The sequence below is a fragment of the Mycteria americana genome, chromosome 12, assembly GCF_035582795.1.
Source record: "Mycteria americana isolate JAX WOST 10 ecotype Jacksonville Zoo and Gardens chromosome 12, USCA_MyAme_1.0, whole genome shotgun sequence".
Lineage (NCBI taxonomy): Eukaryota > Metazoa > Chordata > Aves > Ciconiiformes > Ciconiidae > Mycteria > Mycteria americana.
Window position 1 is genome coordinate 19,595,028 of NC_134376.1, and position 17,691 is coordinate 19,612,718.

At 46.9% G+C, this 17,691-nt stretch overlaps 1 protein-coding gene across 7 annotated transcripts in view; it reads left to right on the top strand.

Moving 5' to 3' along the window:
- Positions 1-9,694, top strand: part of TBC1D24 (TBC1 domain family member 24) — a 33,043-nt gene extending 23,349 nt beyond the window's left edge. For 6 of the 7 annotated variants that reach the window (XM_075515589.1, XM_075515587.1, XM_075515588.1 and 3 more), the window contains 3 exons: positions 795-890; positions 1,320-1,554; positions 3,015-9,694. In XM_075515589.1, coding sequence (XP_075371704.1) covers positions 795-890; positions 1,320-1,554; positions 3,015-3,169 — 486 coding nt within the window. In that variant the 3' untranslated portion in view covers positions 3,170-9,694. The remainder of the gene's footprint in view (positions 1-794; positions 891-1,319; positions 1,555-3,014) is intronic. The other variant, XM_075515592.1, reaches the window with a different exon arrangement.
- Positions 9,695-17,691: the final 7,997 nt, after the last annotated feature.

Consider the following 17,691-nt stretch of genomic DNA (forward strand, 5'->3'; position numbering starts at 1 on the left):
AAAAACCTGCTCTTCAGTAATTTTGTCCTAGGAGCTCTGCTGTTAATGCTGGTGGAGGCTAAACAGCAAATGTACCTTAGAACAATTCTGTTTAACCATAGTTTCTGGAAAAAAAAATGCAGGGTTGCTTTCATCCCATTCTTAGAGCTTCATTGTGTCTGCTTGGCAGTGATGCTTATTGCTGGTACTGAGAAATTCTTCTAGTTCAAACAAAAGACTCCACAGAAAAGCTCAGCCCTCTAAGGCTATGTTTTTCTTTATTGGAAACTAGTGAACCCCATGCTGTTTTGAATAGGCTTCTTTAAATATCTGAGCTAGTTCAGCATTGGCTTAGATAAGCTGATTGTAACCTACAGTTTGAAATGGAGAAAGCCAGCAAGGCTACTGTTTATGACCACAAATATTCAGGCAGAATTGCTCATACTGTAACTTGTGACCATACTGTTGCTTTGGTTGCCAAAATGAGGAAGTGGAAATCAGGCTTTACAAGTTTGGAGTGAGTTGTGTTTTGGTACCTGGGGCTATCTTGGAACATTTCTCCTTCAAGGCTTCAGAGATGTGAAATAATTTATGAAACTCTTAGGATTTAAGGGTATCCACCTTAAGTGGGTTAAAGCAGTTTAAATCTATCTTTAGATATAAGTACTTGTGCTGCCTTAATGCACTGATAAAGAGATTTTGAAAATCAAACTAAAATAAAACATGCAGTTCTGGACTCTGAAATGCTGGTATCAATTGGTTTAACACACTTTCTTCTTCAATGGAAAGCCTCCTGACGGTGCTGTTTGTGCTAGGTCTGTGGTGCTTATCTGTCAACTGACTGGAGCGAGCGCAGGCGGGGAGGGAACAAGCTGAGTTTCTTTGGAACTGGGGAGTGCTTTGTATTTAGGGTGAGTAAAATTTTATTGTCGCTACCCAGTAGCAAGGCAGAACTATACTGGTGTGAGTAACTCTTACTTCCCTTCTGCTTGAAGAGGCTGGATTATATGCCCTCCTAGTTTATAAAGTCTGCTGAACGTTTAATGTGGAGGAGAAAATTCTACTTTTCAGTTTTGTGGTAACCCTATTTCTCCCCTTGCACAGAATATTTTCTTAAAAGATGTAATAAGGTAACTCGGAAAACACTGCATCATTTCTTCAATCACCTAAAAACAAAGGTATAAAGAAAGAAAATAACATCTGGCCTAAAAGACAGTTTGATCCAATCTTTACCACTAATCGTGCGGTGGAGTCTCAGGGGCTTGAATGTTCTTTGCTGTGCAGAGCACTCTATGTGGTGCACGTGCCCTAAAGCTTTGCTGTTCTCTGCCCCTATGCAGCTGCAGCCAGAAGTGGAACGCTACGAATGGGTGATCATAAAACACCCAGAACTGGCCACGACTGGTTCAGAGCCAGAAAATCATGCCTCACCAGCTCCCAGCACCCTCTCTTCTGGCAGTGTCCCATCAGACCCCTCAGATCGCCTTTCTCCCTTCTTATCGGCTCGGCACTTCAACTTGCCTTCCAAAACAGCCTCCATGTTCATGGCTGGTAGCAGTGAATGCATCATTATAGGTAAGTCAGTGTGAGAATTTGAGCATATATCCTACCAGCTCTTCCTATCCGCCTTAGATAAGAGAGTCACCTATATTTACCATATATATATTTCAGTATCGCTACAGTTAGAGGTAAAAGTGGCCACAAAACCTGATGATATTACCCAAAAAAAATTTTCTGTGAGAAAACTTGCACATCAAGCATTTTAGAGTAAGATAGTAACTCCTAGCTTTAAGCACAGCCATACCTTCATACTGCCTAATTCATGATGAGAAATAGTTCTTGAAGAGGAACTTACTGAGGCTTTTGAAACACAGGGTAAACTATGAAACATGTTAATTCTCCTGGAACTTTATTGGATCTGTGGTGCTGCTGACTTTGGCAAAAGCCTGCTTAGTAAAGTTGTCACCTAAATGGGATTTACAAGGAACAGGTATAAAAATCATAGGTGTCCTTTTCCCAAAAAGCTTTACTTGACACTTGTTAGGAGAGCAACTAGCCTGGTGATTTCCTCTGTAACATAAAGTGTTGGCTGATTTCCCAGTTAGCAGCATGTACTCTAATTGACCGTAAGTTGGGCTGCTCCAGTATCAGCTAGGCTGGTGAGAACTTCAGTGCGTGTGTAACTGAATTAGAAATCACTGTTAAAGATGTATCACAGATATTTCAGAGATCTTTACTGTTGAGCATATATCCCACCAGCTCTTCCTATCAGCCTTGGATAAGACAGTCACTTATTTACCTTGTATTACACTACGGGTAGTAATAAGAGAAATACAAGCTTGGGTAGTAGATATATAGAAATGATGATGTACACAATTCCAGCTGTAGACCAGAACTTCCTCCCTTTTGATTCTTCAGATGTTTTTGTAGTTATTCTTAGATGGTTGCACTATAAGCAATAGGGGAATCTTCCTTTTTGTTTTCCTAACACATCTCTGTCTAAATTTAGTTCACTTTACTGCATTATCTGACTGTAAGCTCTGTGAATCTTGACATAGACCCACAGATAATCAAAATGCTTTTAACTCTGACATGTTTTATAATTATTTAGAAGACCAAGCCAGTGTTGTTACTTATTGATCTTGTTCTTCTCCCAGCTTTCATTTTTGACTGCTAACAGAATTCTTTGTGTTTTCTTTACTGGAGGGAAAATATGCAGTTGGCAGCTTCCAAGATCCTGCAGCACTGAAAAACAAATCTTAAATGCAGGCATTTGAGTCGGGCTTCTTGTTCTTACTGACTTGCATTACTGTTTTTTTAAATTAAAAAAAAAAATCATCCAGTTCTGATAGTGTCAGTAGAAAGCTATGCATTTGATCATACTCTGTTACACTTGAAGACAGCAAGCCAACATCTCTTAGGGCTTCCAGTTGTTCCCATAAGAAAAGCACTTAAGGTTGTTTTTTTTTTTAATAGCAGTTTCCCATGCTAAAAAAGGCAGACACCCCCTTACACTTGTCTTTGTCTCTTCACAGGAGGTGGTGATGGCCAGGCTCTTTACCTCGATGCAGATCTGAACCACGGAAGAACCAGCCACTGCAATACTTTCAATAATCAGCCATTGTGCTCTGAAAGCTTCCAGATCTCTGTCTTGGAGGTGTGGGGCTTCAGGGACACCATGAATGGTTGACATGACTATCATTAATCAACTAGTTTTTCAGTTGTCCTAGGATTCCCAAGGCAAATTCTAATTCAGGAGCAAGTTAGAACATAATTTCTGCTGGGCTCTGTTTTTAGTAATTACTAAATGGTGCACTTGAATGCAGGGCTTAGTTGTTTACTCTTATTTAAGACAGGTCAAGGTGAAGTAATGTATCTGATTAACTCCTTAGCTCTTTACCTCTAGAGATCTGGATTCAGGTCCTGTTATTAGGTAAAAATGAAAATGTAATGATTTCAAACCATCCTAAATGGATATAAGTCCATATCACAGGATAGGTTTGCAGTTTGATGCAATTCCTCAGAGGCACAGAGCTGGCTGAGGTGTACTGTAGAGCTGTGTGCCACTGGCACCAGTATCTGGCTTGAGCCAGTAATATCAAATGTCTGCTTACAGGGAACATTGACCTCAGATTTGACGTAGAACAGTAGTTCATAAAATCATTGCCCTACTACAAGCAGACGTTGTGCAGGCAAATCCTGAGTTATTATCAGTACCATTTCGTAAGTTATGAAAGCCCTCGATTCACACAAGAACCATGATTGCTAGTTATCCTTCTCCTTGTACCTGAACCCGTGACACATTCCAGTTGCATCTGTTTGAGGAGTCTGCCTCTGAGGAAGGCATCCAGACTGGACAACGATATCTCAAAGGCTTCATTTTGTTTACATTCCTATTCCATATCAGTATAATGACTTCAAACTGACTCATGTTTCAGGCAGCTGAAAGCCAGAGCATATATGCAGTGCTCAGAAACTTCCCTTTCTTCATCTTTCCTGGAAGCTGAAATGGAGCTTTAAATCTGAGAATTAACTGTGCTGATATCCCTACATGTTTGGGGAATTAGACATTTTGATACAGAGGCTTAATGCTCTCCCCACAACTAAATGAAGGGAGGTGGGAGGGAAATCTTCTGTGTAATAATATTCTGAAAGTGGACAAGTTTCCCAGGAGAACTCTAGGCGACACTGTTTCTCCATATCATGAGTCTTCCCAGTGATGAAATCCTGAAAAAGGTAACGCTTTTTTGCCAGCAGTGTTCTGGTAGGGTTTGGATGATGCAAAGAGGCTTTTGCTCATTCCTCAGAATTCATACGGCTCTCTGCAAGCATGCCTTGTGCCACGTGATGTCTGGAGGCAATTGCCCAGTGTCTTTATCCAAAACTTGCGGTATCTGCTGTAGAGCTTCTCCCACATGAAGCACAAGTACATAACATCAATGGATAGTCCAGAGCATACGACAGGATGCTCTCAAAGCTTCAGTGGGTAATTCACTAGTAAGAAGATTTACCACAAAAGGTAAAATGAAGGGAAAGAGGAATTGCTGGTTTTTTCAGCAGTTTAATCTAAAAAATTGCTTTAGAGTGGGGGAAATGTTATTACTAAAGTTCATTAAAAGGAAAATTTAAAAATTTATAGTGATAAAATCTCAACTAGGCTGGACAGGGTCATGTTGATATTCAGAGGTCACAGGTGAGTCTTGTTGGTAAGTTGGCTTGTTTAGCTTGCCATCAATGAAAATACCATGTGTCTTGGTAAAGTGTTGCCTCTTGCAAAGTACATGAACAAACTTGGCAAAAATGCGATTTGCTTCTTAAGGTGCCAGTTTAATTTTTGTCAGAATAGTTCTTTGAAATATTAGACTGCATATACAACAGTTTAAGATGTCTTTTGCACCATTTATATTTGCAATTAGATTATTTCACCCTGTTTGAGAGTCAGCACGGGGTCTCTCTTTCTTTCCCACTTCCCACTCAGAGTTCTGTCCAGCTGTCTTTTCATAGGTTTACCGTAAGCTTGATTGAACTGGAAGGGGAGCTATAATTCAGTTATACTTATGTATTTTGATGGGGAAGAACTCAAACAGTCATATCTGGCTTTTTACAAATGCTGGCTGATGCTGCCTTTATTATTTTTTCAAAGCTAGCTGTATCACTTTGCACTTGCTAGTATCGCACAAGCTTCCTCAGTGAAAAGAAATCACTCAAAAACGTAACCCGTTTCACAGGTTCTCTTAAATGTAGGTGAAATTTCAGTTTTGTCCATATCTCCTCTCTTTTGAGCTCATCTGAGGTGCCCTTGGAGGAGGGGAAAAAAAAAAAAAACCCACACCACAATAGCATTAATTTTCAGCTTATTAAGTTGTCAGAAATTCCCTCGAGCTGTGTGTTGGCAGGATTTGGGGGACTTTAGTATTCCACTCAAAATGAATAGGTTTTCTCTGCAAAATCTCCTGCAGCTGGCAGTGGTGATGTGATTTTTCTCACTCCCCATTCCTGCCAGATGCAACTGTATCAGCAAAACCCGAGTGCTGTACAATGTCTTAAGCCATATCTAAGAAACACTGGTCCTTTCCCTGCTCTGTCCTTAGTGCACAGGGATTTGGGTGTTTGAAATCAGAAATGACTCATAGTTGCTCGGAAATTCATCATAGGATATTAGTGTGAGAATCCAAGGAGCAGTACTGAAAATCAGTGAGGTGTAGGCATGAGTTTCGAGTGTCTTTCAAAAGTCTATCGCAGGCCTCAGCTCAGCTTCCCTTGTGCCAGATGAGTACAACTTCTGACCCCCCTGGCAGCGAAGGTCCACAAAAGACCCCTTTTTTGTAGCTTGTCTAGATGGCCAACCAGTCTTTCGCGTGGGACTGAAGGTAAATCTTCATTCTTAAAGTGAGACATTATGCCGGCTGGCTGGCAGTGTCTAACAGCTGCTCTATGTCTGTGCATTTGCAACTGGTGTAGGCGCACTTGGAGCGCACACTATGCCCAGAGCAATTTGAGCAAAGACCTGCAAACCTGAGTTTGCAAATTACAGCAGAGGGTGAAAGAGTTAACAGGTGATCCTCCTTCTGCTGACTATCCTTATTCATATCACTCTTGAGGCCCATGTCACAGGGATGGTTTTAGTTTGATACAGCATGACCCTGCTGCAGACATCCTGCAGGACTAGTATGTGTGTTTTAGATTTGAATAGCCTGAATAAGCAAGGGGCTGCAATAATCTAGCAAGAGGAATTGTACAATGCTGTGTCATCTTCACACAATCCTTTTGTTCAGTGAAGATGAATGTTCCTTTTCATGTGCAAATCCTCATGTGTAATTCTCATTATGGTTGTGAGACATCTTAGAGGATTGTGACTTGGTTTTCTTTCCAGTAGCGAAGAGGCATTTACTTTGTCTGTGTAGTTAATGGTTGTTGCTGACCAAGCATGTATCAAAGTTCAGGTAATTAAGCCAACAGTTTGTGTTACATACAAAACTCTTGAGTTGGGGACCACAGACTGTTTTTTAAGACAATGATTACAATGAGCGCCTTATCAGAAAGTTAAAAGTACCCCAGCTGTGAAGTGCTTTGGTCACATTGTAACTCTGAACAGCTCTTGATGTAGTTTGTAGTCCTTGTTTGACACTGAGCCATTCTCACATCATAGCGGTTCTTAAGCAGAAGGGTGTGGACAATCATATTATTACCCTGATTACAAATTTGTATCATAACATCAATACTCGTATTGACCTGAAGAGTGAACAGTCAGATCCCATTGGGATTCGGATTGGTGTGAAACAGGGCGATTCAATGTCCCCGATTTTATTTAACTTATCTGTGGACCCCCTACTGTGCAAGCTGGAGGAGGAGGGTAGTGGATTCCAACACTGTTTGAGAAGCGTAACAACTACGGCATTCGCAGACGATTTGGTACTGCTGAGCGGATCATGGGAAGGAATGTAGAAAAACATCGAAATTTTGGAGGTCTTTTGTGATCTAACTGGCCTCAAGACACAAGGGGAGAAGGGCCACGGCTTTTACATCCAGCCAACAAGACTCATATAGGATCAATGATTGTCCTCCATGGACAATTAACAGCACTCCCCTCAATATGATTGAACCCGGTAGCTCTGAGAAGTACCTGGGCCTGCGTATTGACCCATGGACTGGAATATCAAAACCGGAACTACTGGAGAAAGTGAACGGATGGCTGCAACAAATTGGGAAAACTGCACTAAAGCCATTTCAGAAGGCTGACATCTTGAAAGGGTGTACTATTCCACGATTGATCTACTTGGCAGACCAGGCTGATGTGAAAGCAACGTACGTGGAGACCCTTGACTTGGCAATCTGAGCGGCAGTCAAGGAATGGTTACATCTTCCAGCAAGTACTTGTGATGCCATCCTGTATTCCAGCACTCGGGATGGAGGTCTAGGTATTACCAGGCCAGTGGGTTTGATTCCCAATGTGCAAGCTCGAAGACTACACAGAATTGCACGGTCTTCAGATGAAACAGTAAGAGTGGTGGCTCGGCAGGAAGGCATTGAGAAAGAATTTGAAAGGTTGTGGATTGCAGCAGGAGGAGATAAGGATAAAATTCCATCTATATGGGACCTGAGAGCAGTTATGGTGATATCAGAGGGACCAGGTGGTGAGAAACAGGTCTCGGAATGGAAGATGCCCGATCCAGAAGTCATCTTTCTGAGGTCCTGCAGTTGGCGGAGACAAGAATTTGTGAACTGGACCAAGTTGGTTTCCCAGGGCTATGGCATTTCCAGCTTTGAGGATGATAAGATCAGTAACAGCTGGCTGGAATTTTAGAGGGGGCATAGAAAGCTCATCAAGGCATTACAACTGAGGGCTAATGTCTACCCTACAAGAGAATTCTTAGTGAGGGGATGACAGGAAACCCAAATTAAAGCGTGCCATCGCTGCCTAGCAGAAAACGAGACCTGTTCCCATATCATTGGATATTGTCCGGCAGTACAGGACACCAGGATATCTGCGAATTATTGATAGAGGAGGCCAAAAAGAAAGAATGGACGGTATTTCAGGAGCCACAGGTACGAGATGAATGGAATGAGCTATATAAGCCAGATTTGGTATTTGCGAAGAAAGACCAAGCTATAGTGGTGGATATTACAGTAAGATATGAAAGTAAGTTAACATCATTGGCTGATGCAGTGGTGGTGAAGGTTAGAAAATATAAACATCTAAAAGGCCATATTCAAGATCTGACAAAGGCTAGCAACATCAAATTTATGGGATTTCCACTAGGGGCACGTGGAAAATGGTATTCTGGCAACTACGAGTTATTAACCGAACTTTGGACTGTCTTGTTCCCGACAGGACAAAGTCGCTTGGCGTCTATCGAACCGAGCGTTGTTTTCTTCAGTTGACATTGTACATATGTTTGTTAGTAAAACGAACTATTGTAAGATCTGAATGAATGAATAACTTGTAAATGTATTACTTTATGAGCTGTTAATAAACTGTTTGTTCTACTTAACTATCTCAGGCGGGAGCTGGACCCCCCAAAAGGTGCCATTAGAGCTGTAGGTGCCATTACGCTGCCCGAGGGTGACAAAAGCTTGTAATAGGGTGTTAATGGTACGTAGGGAAATGTGGGACTCGGGGTCATGACGCATCATCAGCCCTACCTAAAGACACTAATTACCGGTCTTTACCAGATGGACGGGCCACCTTTACTTAACCTGGAAAAGGAACATGTATAATTTTATATACATTTGATAAATAGTCCTGCTGGCAGCAATGACAGGGAGGGTGCCAGTGTTGCTTGATTAGCCGTTCGGTGTGGAGCTGGAGAGCTGAAGGCTGGGTGTCAGCTACCACAGTTCTTCAAGAACGTATTTGCTTTCCTGAGAAGCCATTTTTGCTTTGTAATGTTCTCTTGAAGGCAGAAAAGACTAGAAATTCCTGACATCAGGAACTTGAATTTATTGTAAATGGTATCTAAGCTGTTTCCAGGCCACAGGAACTGTTTCCAGCTGTTAGCCGGGCTGGACTGACTTCACCACTGACCCCAAAAGCTGTCATTCCTACAGATCATGCTCTTTGACATGCTCCATTTTTCTGATGAAGCACATTAATCGGCCTCTTATTAATGAGGCCAGTTAACAAAGGGAAGGGGAAAACTCCCATTTCCTCTGTGTTGAGATAACTGAAGACAAATGGGAGGGGTGGGCAGTACTGTTCTTTAAAGAGTTAAACTTCATGCCAATAGAGATCTGTTTAGCCATGGAAGGTTGGCACTTGCAGATCGATCAACTGCTACTTGTGCGTGTGCATTGAAATTGTGTACTTTGTCCTTGGAAACCCATCCTCACTTTTGATGGGGAGCGAGCTCCTCTGACCACGCAGTCACCATAGCGATGTGGATGCCACGGCCACTGGGGACCAAGAGCTCGCCGGCAGCCGTGGCACTGGAAGAGCTCAGCTCCTGCGACTGACACTCGGAGTCTGGTTGTCGGACAGATCGGAGGCTTGGGCACCTAGCTGTTAATGTTGAGATGCCTTTCTGCCAGCTCTCTGTCGTGAATTTCAGACTATTCATAGTTGAGTGTGCATATTATTTGCGGTGATGATTTTCTTTGGATGTGGTGTGCTGCTGAATTGTTTTTTCTACCCTGTCATTGGAATTGCTGCCCTACATTGATTGTATTTGTGTCACTGTGCAGAATCTTAGATTGTATTAAAAGGCGTTTGACTGTGGAGGCAACTGACTTTGTCCTTCATTCAGTTATTTTCCCTCCTGTAGCCCTCGTAGCAAATGGCATGCTGGAACTGAGAAATAAACCTTAGAGCATGTGTTCTCTCACGTGAACTCTTCACTACAGTGAAGCAGTTACACAGTTCCTGACTGTTTTAGGAGATCTCACAAGGTTTCCACTGAGATCAGGTGCCAAACTGACTGTAAAAAAACCTTAGATTGGCAAATTCTGAAATGAGCTTTCTTCCCTTTGGCGGGGCCGGAGAGTGTGTTTTTCCCCAGCCCAGCCTGGGTTTAAATGGAGGTTAGAGGTGTCTTCTGGGCACCAACACTTGTTAAGTTGTAGATCAGACCAACGGTGCCATTGCATCCACTGCATGTAAACGCTGTCATCGACTCCGCTACAGTCCCGCAGCCGCTGTAAGTCAGCACTGCTCTCGCTAGAGGCTGTGCCGTCCTTGTGCCGGCACAAACGTGACTGTTGGCAGCAGGCAGGCAGCTCGGTCTGGGAGCTGCTTGTTTAAAACTAGTATTTTTGTTCCTCTTGATGGCTTGGTTTTAACCCGGGTCTCTTCCCTGCCTGTGTCTCTGATAACAGCGCAGATGCTTTTTGCCATGGTTGAAAGGAGTGTTTCTAGTTAGCAGCACTGGTTTAAACAAATATTCCTGTTACTTAAGCCTAGTCTTTGCCAATGCCCGAAACTTAAATGTAAGAGTTGTGGGAACTACAGGAACTTATTGGTATAGTAGGAGGATATCAGGATCCTCTGCCCAAAATGCCTTTGGAAACTCTGCGCAGGCGATGACCAATGAAGTAAAAAAAGCTGTTTGATTTTTCCAGTGAAATTCCACTAAATTCTTGGGGTTTGAATGAAACTCCTGGCAGGTAGGAGAAAAAAAAGAAAAAAAAAAACAACCCAAACAACGTATACACCTCATACACAACACGGGGGCCTCCTGTGCTGCCGTACACGGGTGTTTCCAAGAGCAAAGCTGTGGTCTAAGGCGATGCAATGTGGAAAAGAGGGATTGCTGAGCTTGCAGAAACAATTCGGAGGTTATTTTCATGCCGTCCTGCACTGCCATGATGAGGGTTTGCTGCGAATAAAGCCCGTGGCCGCTAGAGGATCCCCTTCGCCTGGTCGTCAGCTTCTTTCTCGCTCCGTTAGAAATAAATCATTCTTGCAAGCCAAAAGTCCTAAAATTCAGTAAACGTTGTCAGGCCGAGTACTTCTTTTTTAAAAGAGATGGGAGTAGGGAAAAGGGGTATGAATAGGCTTTCTTCACTTGATTTCCGAAAGTGAGCTTAGCATTAAATACCATAAATCACCATTTTATAACTCCCTTAAAGACATTTATAACAAAAGTGCTCGGTAGCAGGAAAATGTAACTGGGGGATCTTGAGGAACTCAGCAATGTGGGTCACTGGTTTTGAACCTTACAGCTACTTTAAACTATGCGAGTGAGGACCTGAAAGGAAAATGGTATGCTTGATTGCATCAAGTAGTGGGAGCTCTTTATCATGTCTGGAGGGCTTGATGATGGGAAAGTTATGGGTGATGTCTCACAGGGCTGGTAGTTCATAATGAAGCTGGAGGAGATGTAACTCCTGGAAAAGGAAGGCTGTCGTCTGTCTTGCCACGGTGCTGTGGCATGAGAAGAGCGTGATGCTTGCTAGTTGTGCCTTTTTTTCTGGATTTCCTATGCACAGTCTTTTCTGTAAATGTGACACAGATACCTGCTTTGTTGGGAGATGTTTTGTAACCAGCTGATGGCACAAGACTGCTTCTGGCAGCAAACTTAAAGGTTTTCCTGCCTTTTTAAAAGGCACACCGTTGGGTGTTTCCAGACCTGCCTCGCTGTCACTCTTCCCAAGCACTGCTTTGGGTTGCAGAGCCTCTGCACGAGCAGCTGGGAGGGTCGTGGCTTGACTCCTTGGCCGTGCTCTGGTGCCATAGGCTGCTTCTGACTTTGTTTTCAAATCACACAAACGGCTGCTCAGTGGAACTGGATCCAGACTTTAGCTGGGCAATATTTGAGAGCGTTCAGCTCCTGTTTTGCTAACCTGGTGCTGGCTTCTCTTGTGCAAAGGTAGATAAGGCGCTAGGACTGTCTACGCTATCCCTGGACCTGGATACACACCTCCCTGTTGCTGACACAGCTTCAGTTCGTTGCTTGCTTGGTGAGTCTCCTCCCTCTTTGTGGTTAAGTTGTCCCCCAAAATTAAGGGCTGTGCCCTCCATCTGCCGTTGACTGGCAGGGTTTCTGACTGGACTTCTCCTCCTGATCTCTCGCAGCCACAAGGTGAAACAGGCAGCTTTGGAAACCTATAGGAAAGAGTGCAAGTCCAGCGAGCCCATGATCAGTGCCTCGTCCTCCCAACCCGGGTGATGCTGGATCCTCCGTGCCATAAACGACTGGCAGTCCACGTTTTTGACCTGCGCGTGTTGCAGACGGAGCAGCGCCAGCGTTGGCTCCACCAGCTCAGCAGGGCCAGCTGGCTGCAACCAGTGCCCTCCCGGTCGCAGTGGCTGGAGCGCAGTCTGTTTCTCTTCCTCAAATGTTCCTCCTCGTGCTGCGAAATCCTGCTTCCTTAAAGCCCTCTGGGTTAATGTGAAGACCCACTTTTGCCCCCTCGCACTGTGAAGCTCTCTGCTGTGCTGCAGGGATTGCCTCAGGCAGCCAGTCCCTTTCAAGAACCTGCGGGCTTCTGCATCACTTACCTTCTGCAGGGGTCTGAGTATACCGTGCTTTGGTAGACTCATCTTGTTGAGGCTCTGAATTCAAGCCCAACAAAGACCACAACTAGAATGAGGTTGGTTGCTCACTATGAATCCTGCAGAGCAACAGCTTGTCCGGTTTTGTTCAAGGGAGGTTTAGGTCTGAAACATCGAGAGTTGTCACTGTTTGCTGAGGTGGGCAGAGGTGTACATCCAGGCTGGTATTTTGTCCCTTGACCTCTTGCATGCTGAATCATATGTGCTCGATGGAGATAGCCCTTAGCATCGAGAGGGCAGCTTCTGCCTGCTCAAGCAGCACACGGCCGGTGGCTACAGAGGTCTCGCTGAGCTGCGGTGCCCTGCAGCCAGAGTCGTGGCAGCCAGCTGGCGGTTGAGCTGGCAGGACAGGTACATCCGCATCAGTCCTTTCTGTAATCTCGGCACCCGCAGAAGCTTTGCCACACACCAGCTGTGTTTCTGCAAGCGATGCAGCACACCACAGCCACCTGCTCCCCTCACTTGGAGGACAGTATGTAGATATAACCCTCGGGGGTGGTGGAACAGGAGAGTCCAGGCTTCCTTGCTGCCTCCACAGCCAAAGTGCTGCAGGACCTTCCTCATGGCCACACTCACACAAATGTAATGGGGGTAAGAGGCAGCAAACTCTCAGAGATGCTGAGTTTCTCCAGGTTTGGCTGCCTGTTTCACAGAACCGGGAAGCGAGCCCCTATTACTGCGTCCCAGAGGGAAGGGCTGCAGCAAGGGTGTAACCCTTGTTGGATACAAGAGAGTCCCCCCCCACTTACCCACCCTTGAGACAAAGCCAGAGGAAAACTGATATCAGCAGTTCCACAGCTCACAGAAGTACTTGTTGATATTCTCTTCCTCTGAGGAGCTGCCTAATTTTTACCGATTGTCGTAACCTGTATGCGTAAGTCCATTATGCTTTCTCTCTTACGCTACAGGAACGTCAGCCACAGCTCCTACATAGCAGTGTGATCATGCGCTCTTTTGGGGCAGATAAAGGCAAAGCGTTTCTCAAAGCCACAGCTTCGCTTGCAGCCACGCCGTGGGTTGCGCACCTGGGTTTGTTCCCCGCTCGTGAACTATTGACTCTGGAGGGAGCAGTTTAGCTTCAAGGACTGCAGGGCTCTACTCAACCGTAACTCTCAGCGTTTCTGAGGGTGTGGGTCTTCTTGGGACAGCTTCCTTCCCTAGTGAGCAATAACAAGATCATGTACAGATTTTTGAAATTGCAGAAGTGGAAACCACATGGGGAATAACTGACTAGCAGAGGAAATTTGATTAACATAGCCTTGGGGGTGGAGGTAGGGGCAAGTGTAGAGATTTCCAAGGAAGGGTTAAAGCACCTCTCATTCCAGGACAGCTGCCTACCTTGTGCTCAGCCCCCTGAGGGTTCTGGAGCTGCCTCTAGCTCGGACTGACATCTTGGAGAGAATTTCTAGCCTGTATTTGGGAGGGGAGATATGCTGCTCCTTCAGCTGGTGGGAGCAGATGTTCGCTCGAGCCTGTCCCCTGGGTCAGAGCAACGTCCACCTGCCCCGACTCATGGGCTGCCCTAAAGAGCTGTTTGCAAAGAAGAGGGTCCAGGGCTCCCAAAAGAAAAGGGAAGGGCAGGCTCTTGGCCCATAAACCGGCATCAACAAGTTCCAAGCAGAAGCCTTTGGCCTGAATTGCGTCTCATGACCTCTGCCGTGATCCATCTCTCACGCAGCCAGAGCCTACTTGCAGGGGCTGGATCTGTGTTTCCTTATACACACGACAAGGGTACGCTCTCATGACCATCTGTACTAGCCAGTTCCCGCCCTGCCTTTATGCTGGTTTTTTGAGGCAAAGGATGTTTTTAAGGGCTTAATGTTTAATCTGCACCCTACTAACCAGAAGAACTTGCAGAGGTTAAACGAGACTGGGAGATGGCTGCACAAGGTCCTCTTCCTTTCCAGGGTCTGTGTGCCTCCAGCCTGGGAGGTTCTCGGAAGCACAGCAACGTGAAATCCAGCCGCTTGCTGGGGCTGGTGAAAGGCACATGATGAACAACCACCTCCAGGGCAAAGCAGTTGTGCTGTGAGCACAGGAAAGAGGGAGAATTAGGAAGTTTTGAATTTCTGGGCAGTGTTTTTGCAGAAACATGCCGCTCTTGGCAAACAGGAGCAGATGTGTTCGGCAGCAAGCCCTCCATGGCCCTGGGCACTGCTGCAGCAACACCTTTCCCCCCTGGTCAAGGCCATGAGACCTGCTCTGTCCCTCCTGCCGTCAGGCGTGGGCTCTTAGACCTCCTCAGGGTGGGACTGCACAGTCTCCCCTCTCCCAGGGCTGCGTGACTGGGGATTGTCCAGCAGGTCCCACCTGAAACCCAGAGCCAGCCAGTGTCCTCTAAGCGATGGCTCTGCCTTGGCCTCAAACAACCCCCAGTGTTTTCCCTGGAGAACCTTATCTCGAACAAATCTTCCCCGCTGCTGGTCACTCACAGTCGCTGAAACAACCACGGGAGGGATCTGTCCTGAAAGCCCCCGGGGGCCAAAAATTTCACTGTCACAATCACAAATGTTTTCTGCTGCCTTTCCCGCAGGGGCATGCAGCTGGGTTTAGACCGTGCAGTCCCCAGGGGCTCCCTGGCAAGGTCCAGAGCATCGGGCTGCTGCCCCCCATCCAGCTGCCCCGGTGGGTAGCTCCTTGCCCGCGTCTCCCGGTGAGCGAACGGCGACGAGCCGAGTGCCACAGGCTCTGCCAGGGCTGCTCCAGCACGCGGCAGCTTTTCTGCAAGCTTGGAAATGGGGAGGGTTGGGCCATGAGGACGAGCAGGGTGCTGGGACAGAGCAATAGGCTGTGTGAGCATGGTGCCTGTGCATCAGCAAATATTACTAATACATATGTAGCCGTACAGGCATTCTTAAATAATGAGCTATTCCTGAGCTCAGGCTGCCCCGTGTGATCCTGACTGTGTCAGCTGATGGGAAAAAATCTCTTTAGGGAAGAAATGGCGTGTTCCTTGGAGAGGCCCCGGACCGTGCACATCCCCCTTCTCCTCTGTGCTCAGCCAGCTCAGAGCCAGCTGCGCGCGAGGGATGGGGTGAAGACAGAGCGATGAGTCCTGGAGAGAGAATGGAGGAGGGACCAGACTCAGCTTTGGCTCGAGATGTTTGGCTCGCCGAGATTTACTGCCCTGACCTTAATTAAGGGGCTGGAATCTAATCACAGCCCCCCGTGTTGCTGGGAGGTGTCCTCCCTTTCCTGGCAAACGCCAGGGGGTATCCGGCCACTTTCTCCCTCCGGGGACAGGAGGGTGGTCGGGAGGGTAAGTCCCATGCAGGGCCAGGCTGCAGGGACACCACGGGGACTGTGCTCACCCCTGGCTGTCCCTGGTTTCCATCAGGGGACTAAAGGTGACGGTGGTTCCCTCTCTCTCAAAAGACAAAGGAGTCACAAAACTAGATTTATTCCCACTGTAAAACCCCTTGGTTTCATAAAACCCTCAAAGCAGTGCTGGAAAGCACGGTGCTTCTGTCATCTGGGCTTCGTGCTGCGGCTGTCCTTACCTCTGCCTTTCTGAACCATGCCAGTATATTTCAAAATCTGACAGTAAACAAAATACATAAAATCAGCTTCTTTTAATCTGTTCCACATATGCTGCCCTTTAGTGTCTGCACTGTACTTACGGGATATGGTAGAAAGAGGAACTGATTGTTTTCATGTGTCCCCCACATATTTCCACTGAGTCTCCTCTACCTCTTCCCCTTTTCTGAGCCAACATCCCTGTATGATCTTTTGTCATCCACAAGCGCTCTTGCCCTTTTCATCTGCATCCACTGAACTTTGCCGTCTCGGCTGTGTCTCCTTCAAAACCCAGTGGTTTTGGCCTCTCTGCCCCAGCAAAGAGCCCAAATTCAAGATCTCCCGGCAGCCCTGAGATGCCTGTTGAGCCCGTGATGGATGGCCAGCCCAAAAAGCACTAAAAGCAGAGCACTGGGCTTTGGAAACTCTGGGGTCATGGTCCAGATCTGCTGTTTCGGTGGCATTGAGGTGAGCAGGTTCACGGTACACAGTAATTTCTCTTGCCAGATATCATCTTTCTTGGGTATGTCACCCCTGAGGGCAGCGCATCTCCTGCCGGCAGCGGTGGGCATGGCTGGACCCTGCCTTTTGCTGAGGCTTGGGGTGCACCTGTAATACAAATATAAAAGGACAGTAGGAACCAACAGGTAACCGACCCGCTCCCTGCTCTGCCGAAAACTGGCACTGGACCCTTTGGAGGTCTCCAGATTTCCTTGTGGTCTTTTCTCCTTGCTAGGATAGCAAAGTGGTCTGATTAAGGCCATCTTTGACTAGGCATGATGGAGCTTCCTCCAGAGGAGGTGTTCGATGCCATGCCTGGCACAGCTGAGGATGATCACGGGCAGAGGAAACCCCAGCACTGTCCCCAGCCCGCCGCTGGCACCCCAGAGAAAGGCTGTGACAGCCCCAGGCTGCCACAGGCTCTGGTCCCACCTGGGCCTGCCTCCGCTTTCCCCGGCTGCAGCAGCCAGAGACATTTGCTGCTCATCCCCCTTCGCAGGCGTGCGCAGAGCTGGCCCAGCCGCCCCAGTCCAGCAAATCCCAGCCTTGGAGCTGGGGCTGATGGAGAAACCTTGTGCTTTTTCTTCTCTCTCCTGCAAGGCGGCTCTAAAATGCAGCCTTCGGGGGCTGGGTACAACCCTGGCTGCGAGCTCCAGCGCTTTCTCTTTGGAGGTTTAGAGGAGAAGACAATGCATGAAGCCAAGGACAGAGGAGACCCTGAAAGCTCAGCCCAGCCCAGCCCATCTCGGGATGTGAATTTTGCACAGTGGGGTTTTGTGATCATTTCCTGCAGCCCAAGAGAAACAGAAACTTTTCCCTCCCACTGCCGGGGCCTTTCCTGCATTGTTGTGGTCTTGCTCATTCCCGATGAGATGCTCATTCCTGATGAGGTTCCCATGCTTTTGGAAAATAGGCGCTGGCCTCCACAGCCAGCGTGCCGGCACAGCCCGGCGGGCACCGCGTGGCCACCTGCCCCGGCGCGAGGGTCCGGGCAGCTCAGATAAGCAGACGTGCGCTTCGTCCCCACGATTAGCTAACCGTCCTCTTGCTACTGGTGTGATGTTTCACAGTCGGGCGTTGTAGGAGAGGAACTGCCTGCAAGAGAGATGTGAAACCCAGGAAACAGAAAAATGACTCTTAAAATAAAAAGGCCTCGCGCCTTACCCGGCAGCGGCTCTGGAGCCAGCCGGGGCTCAGCAGGCAAC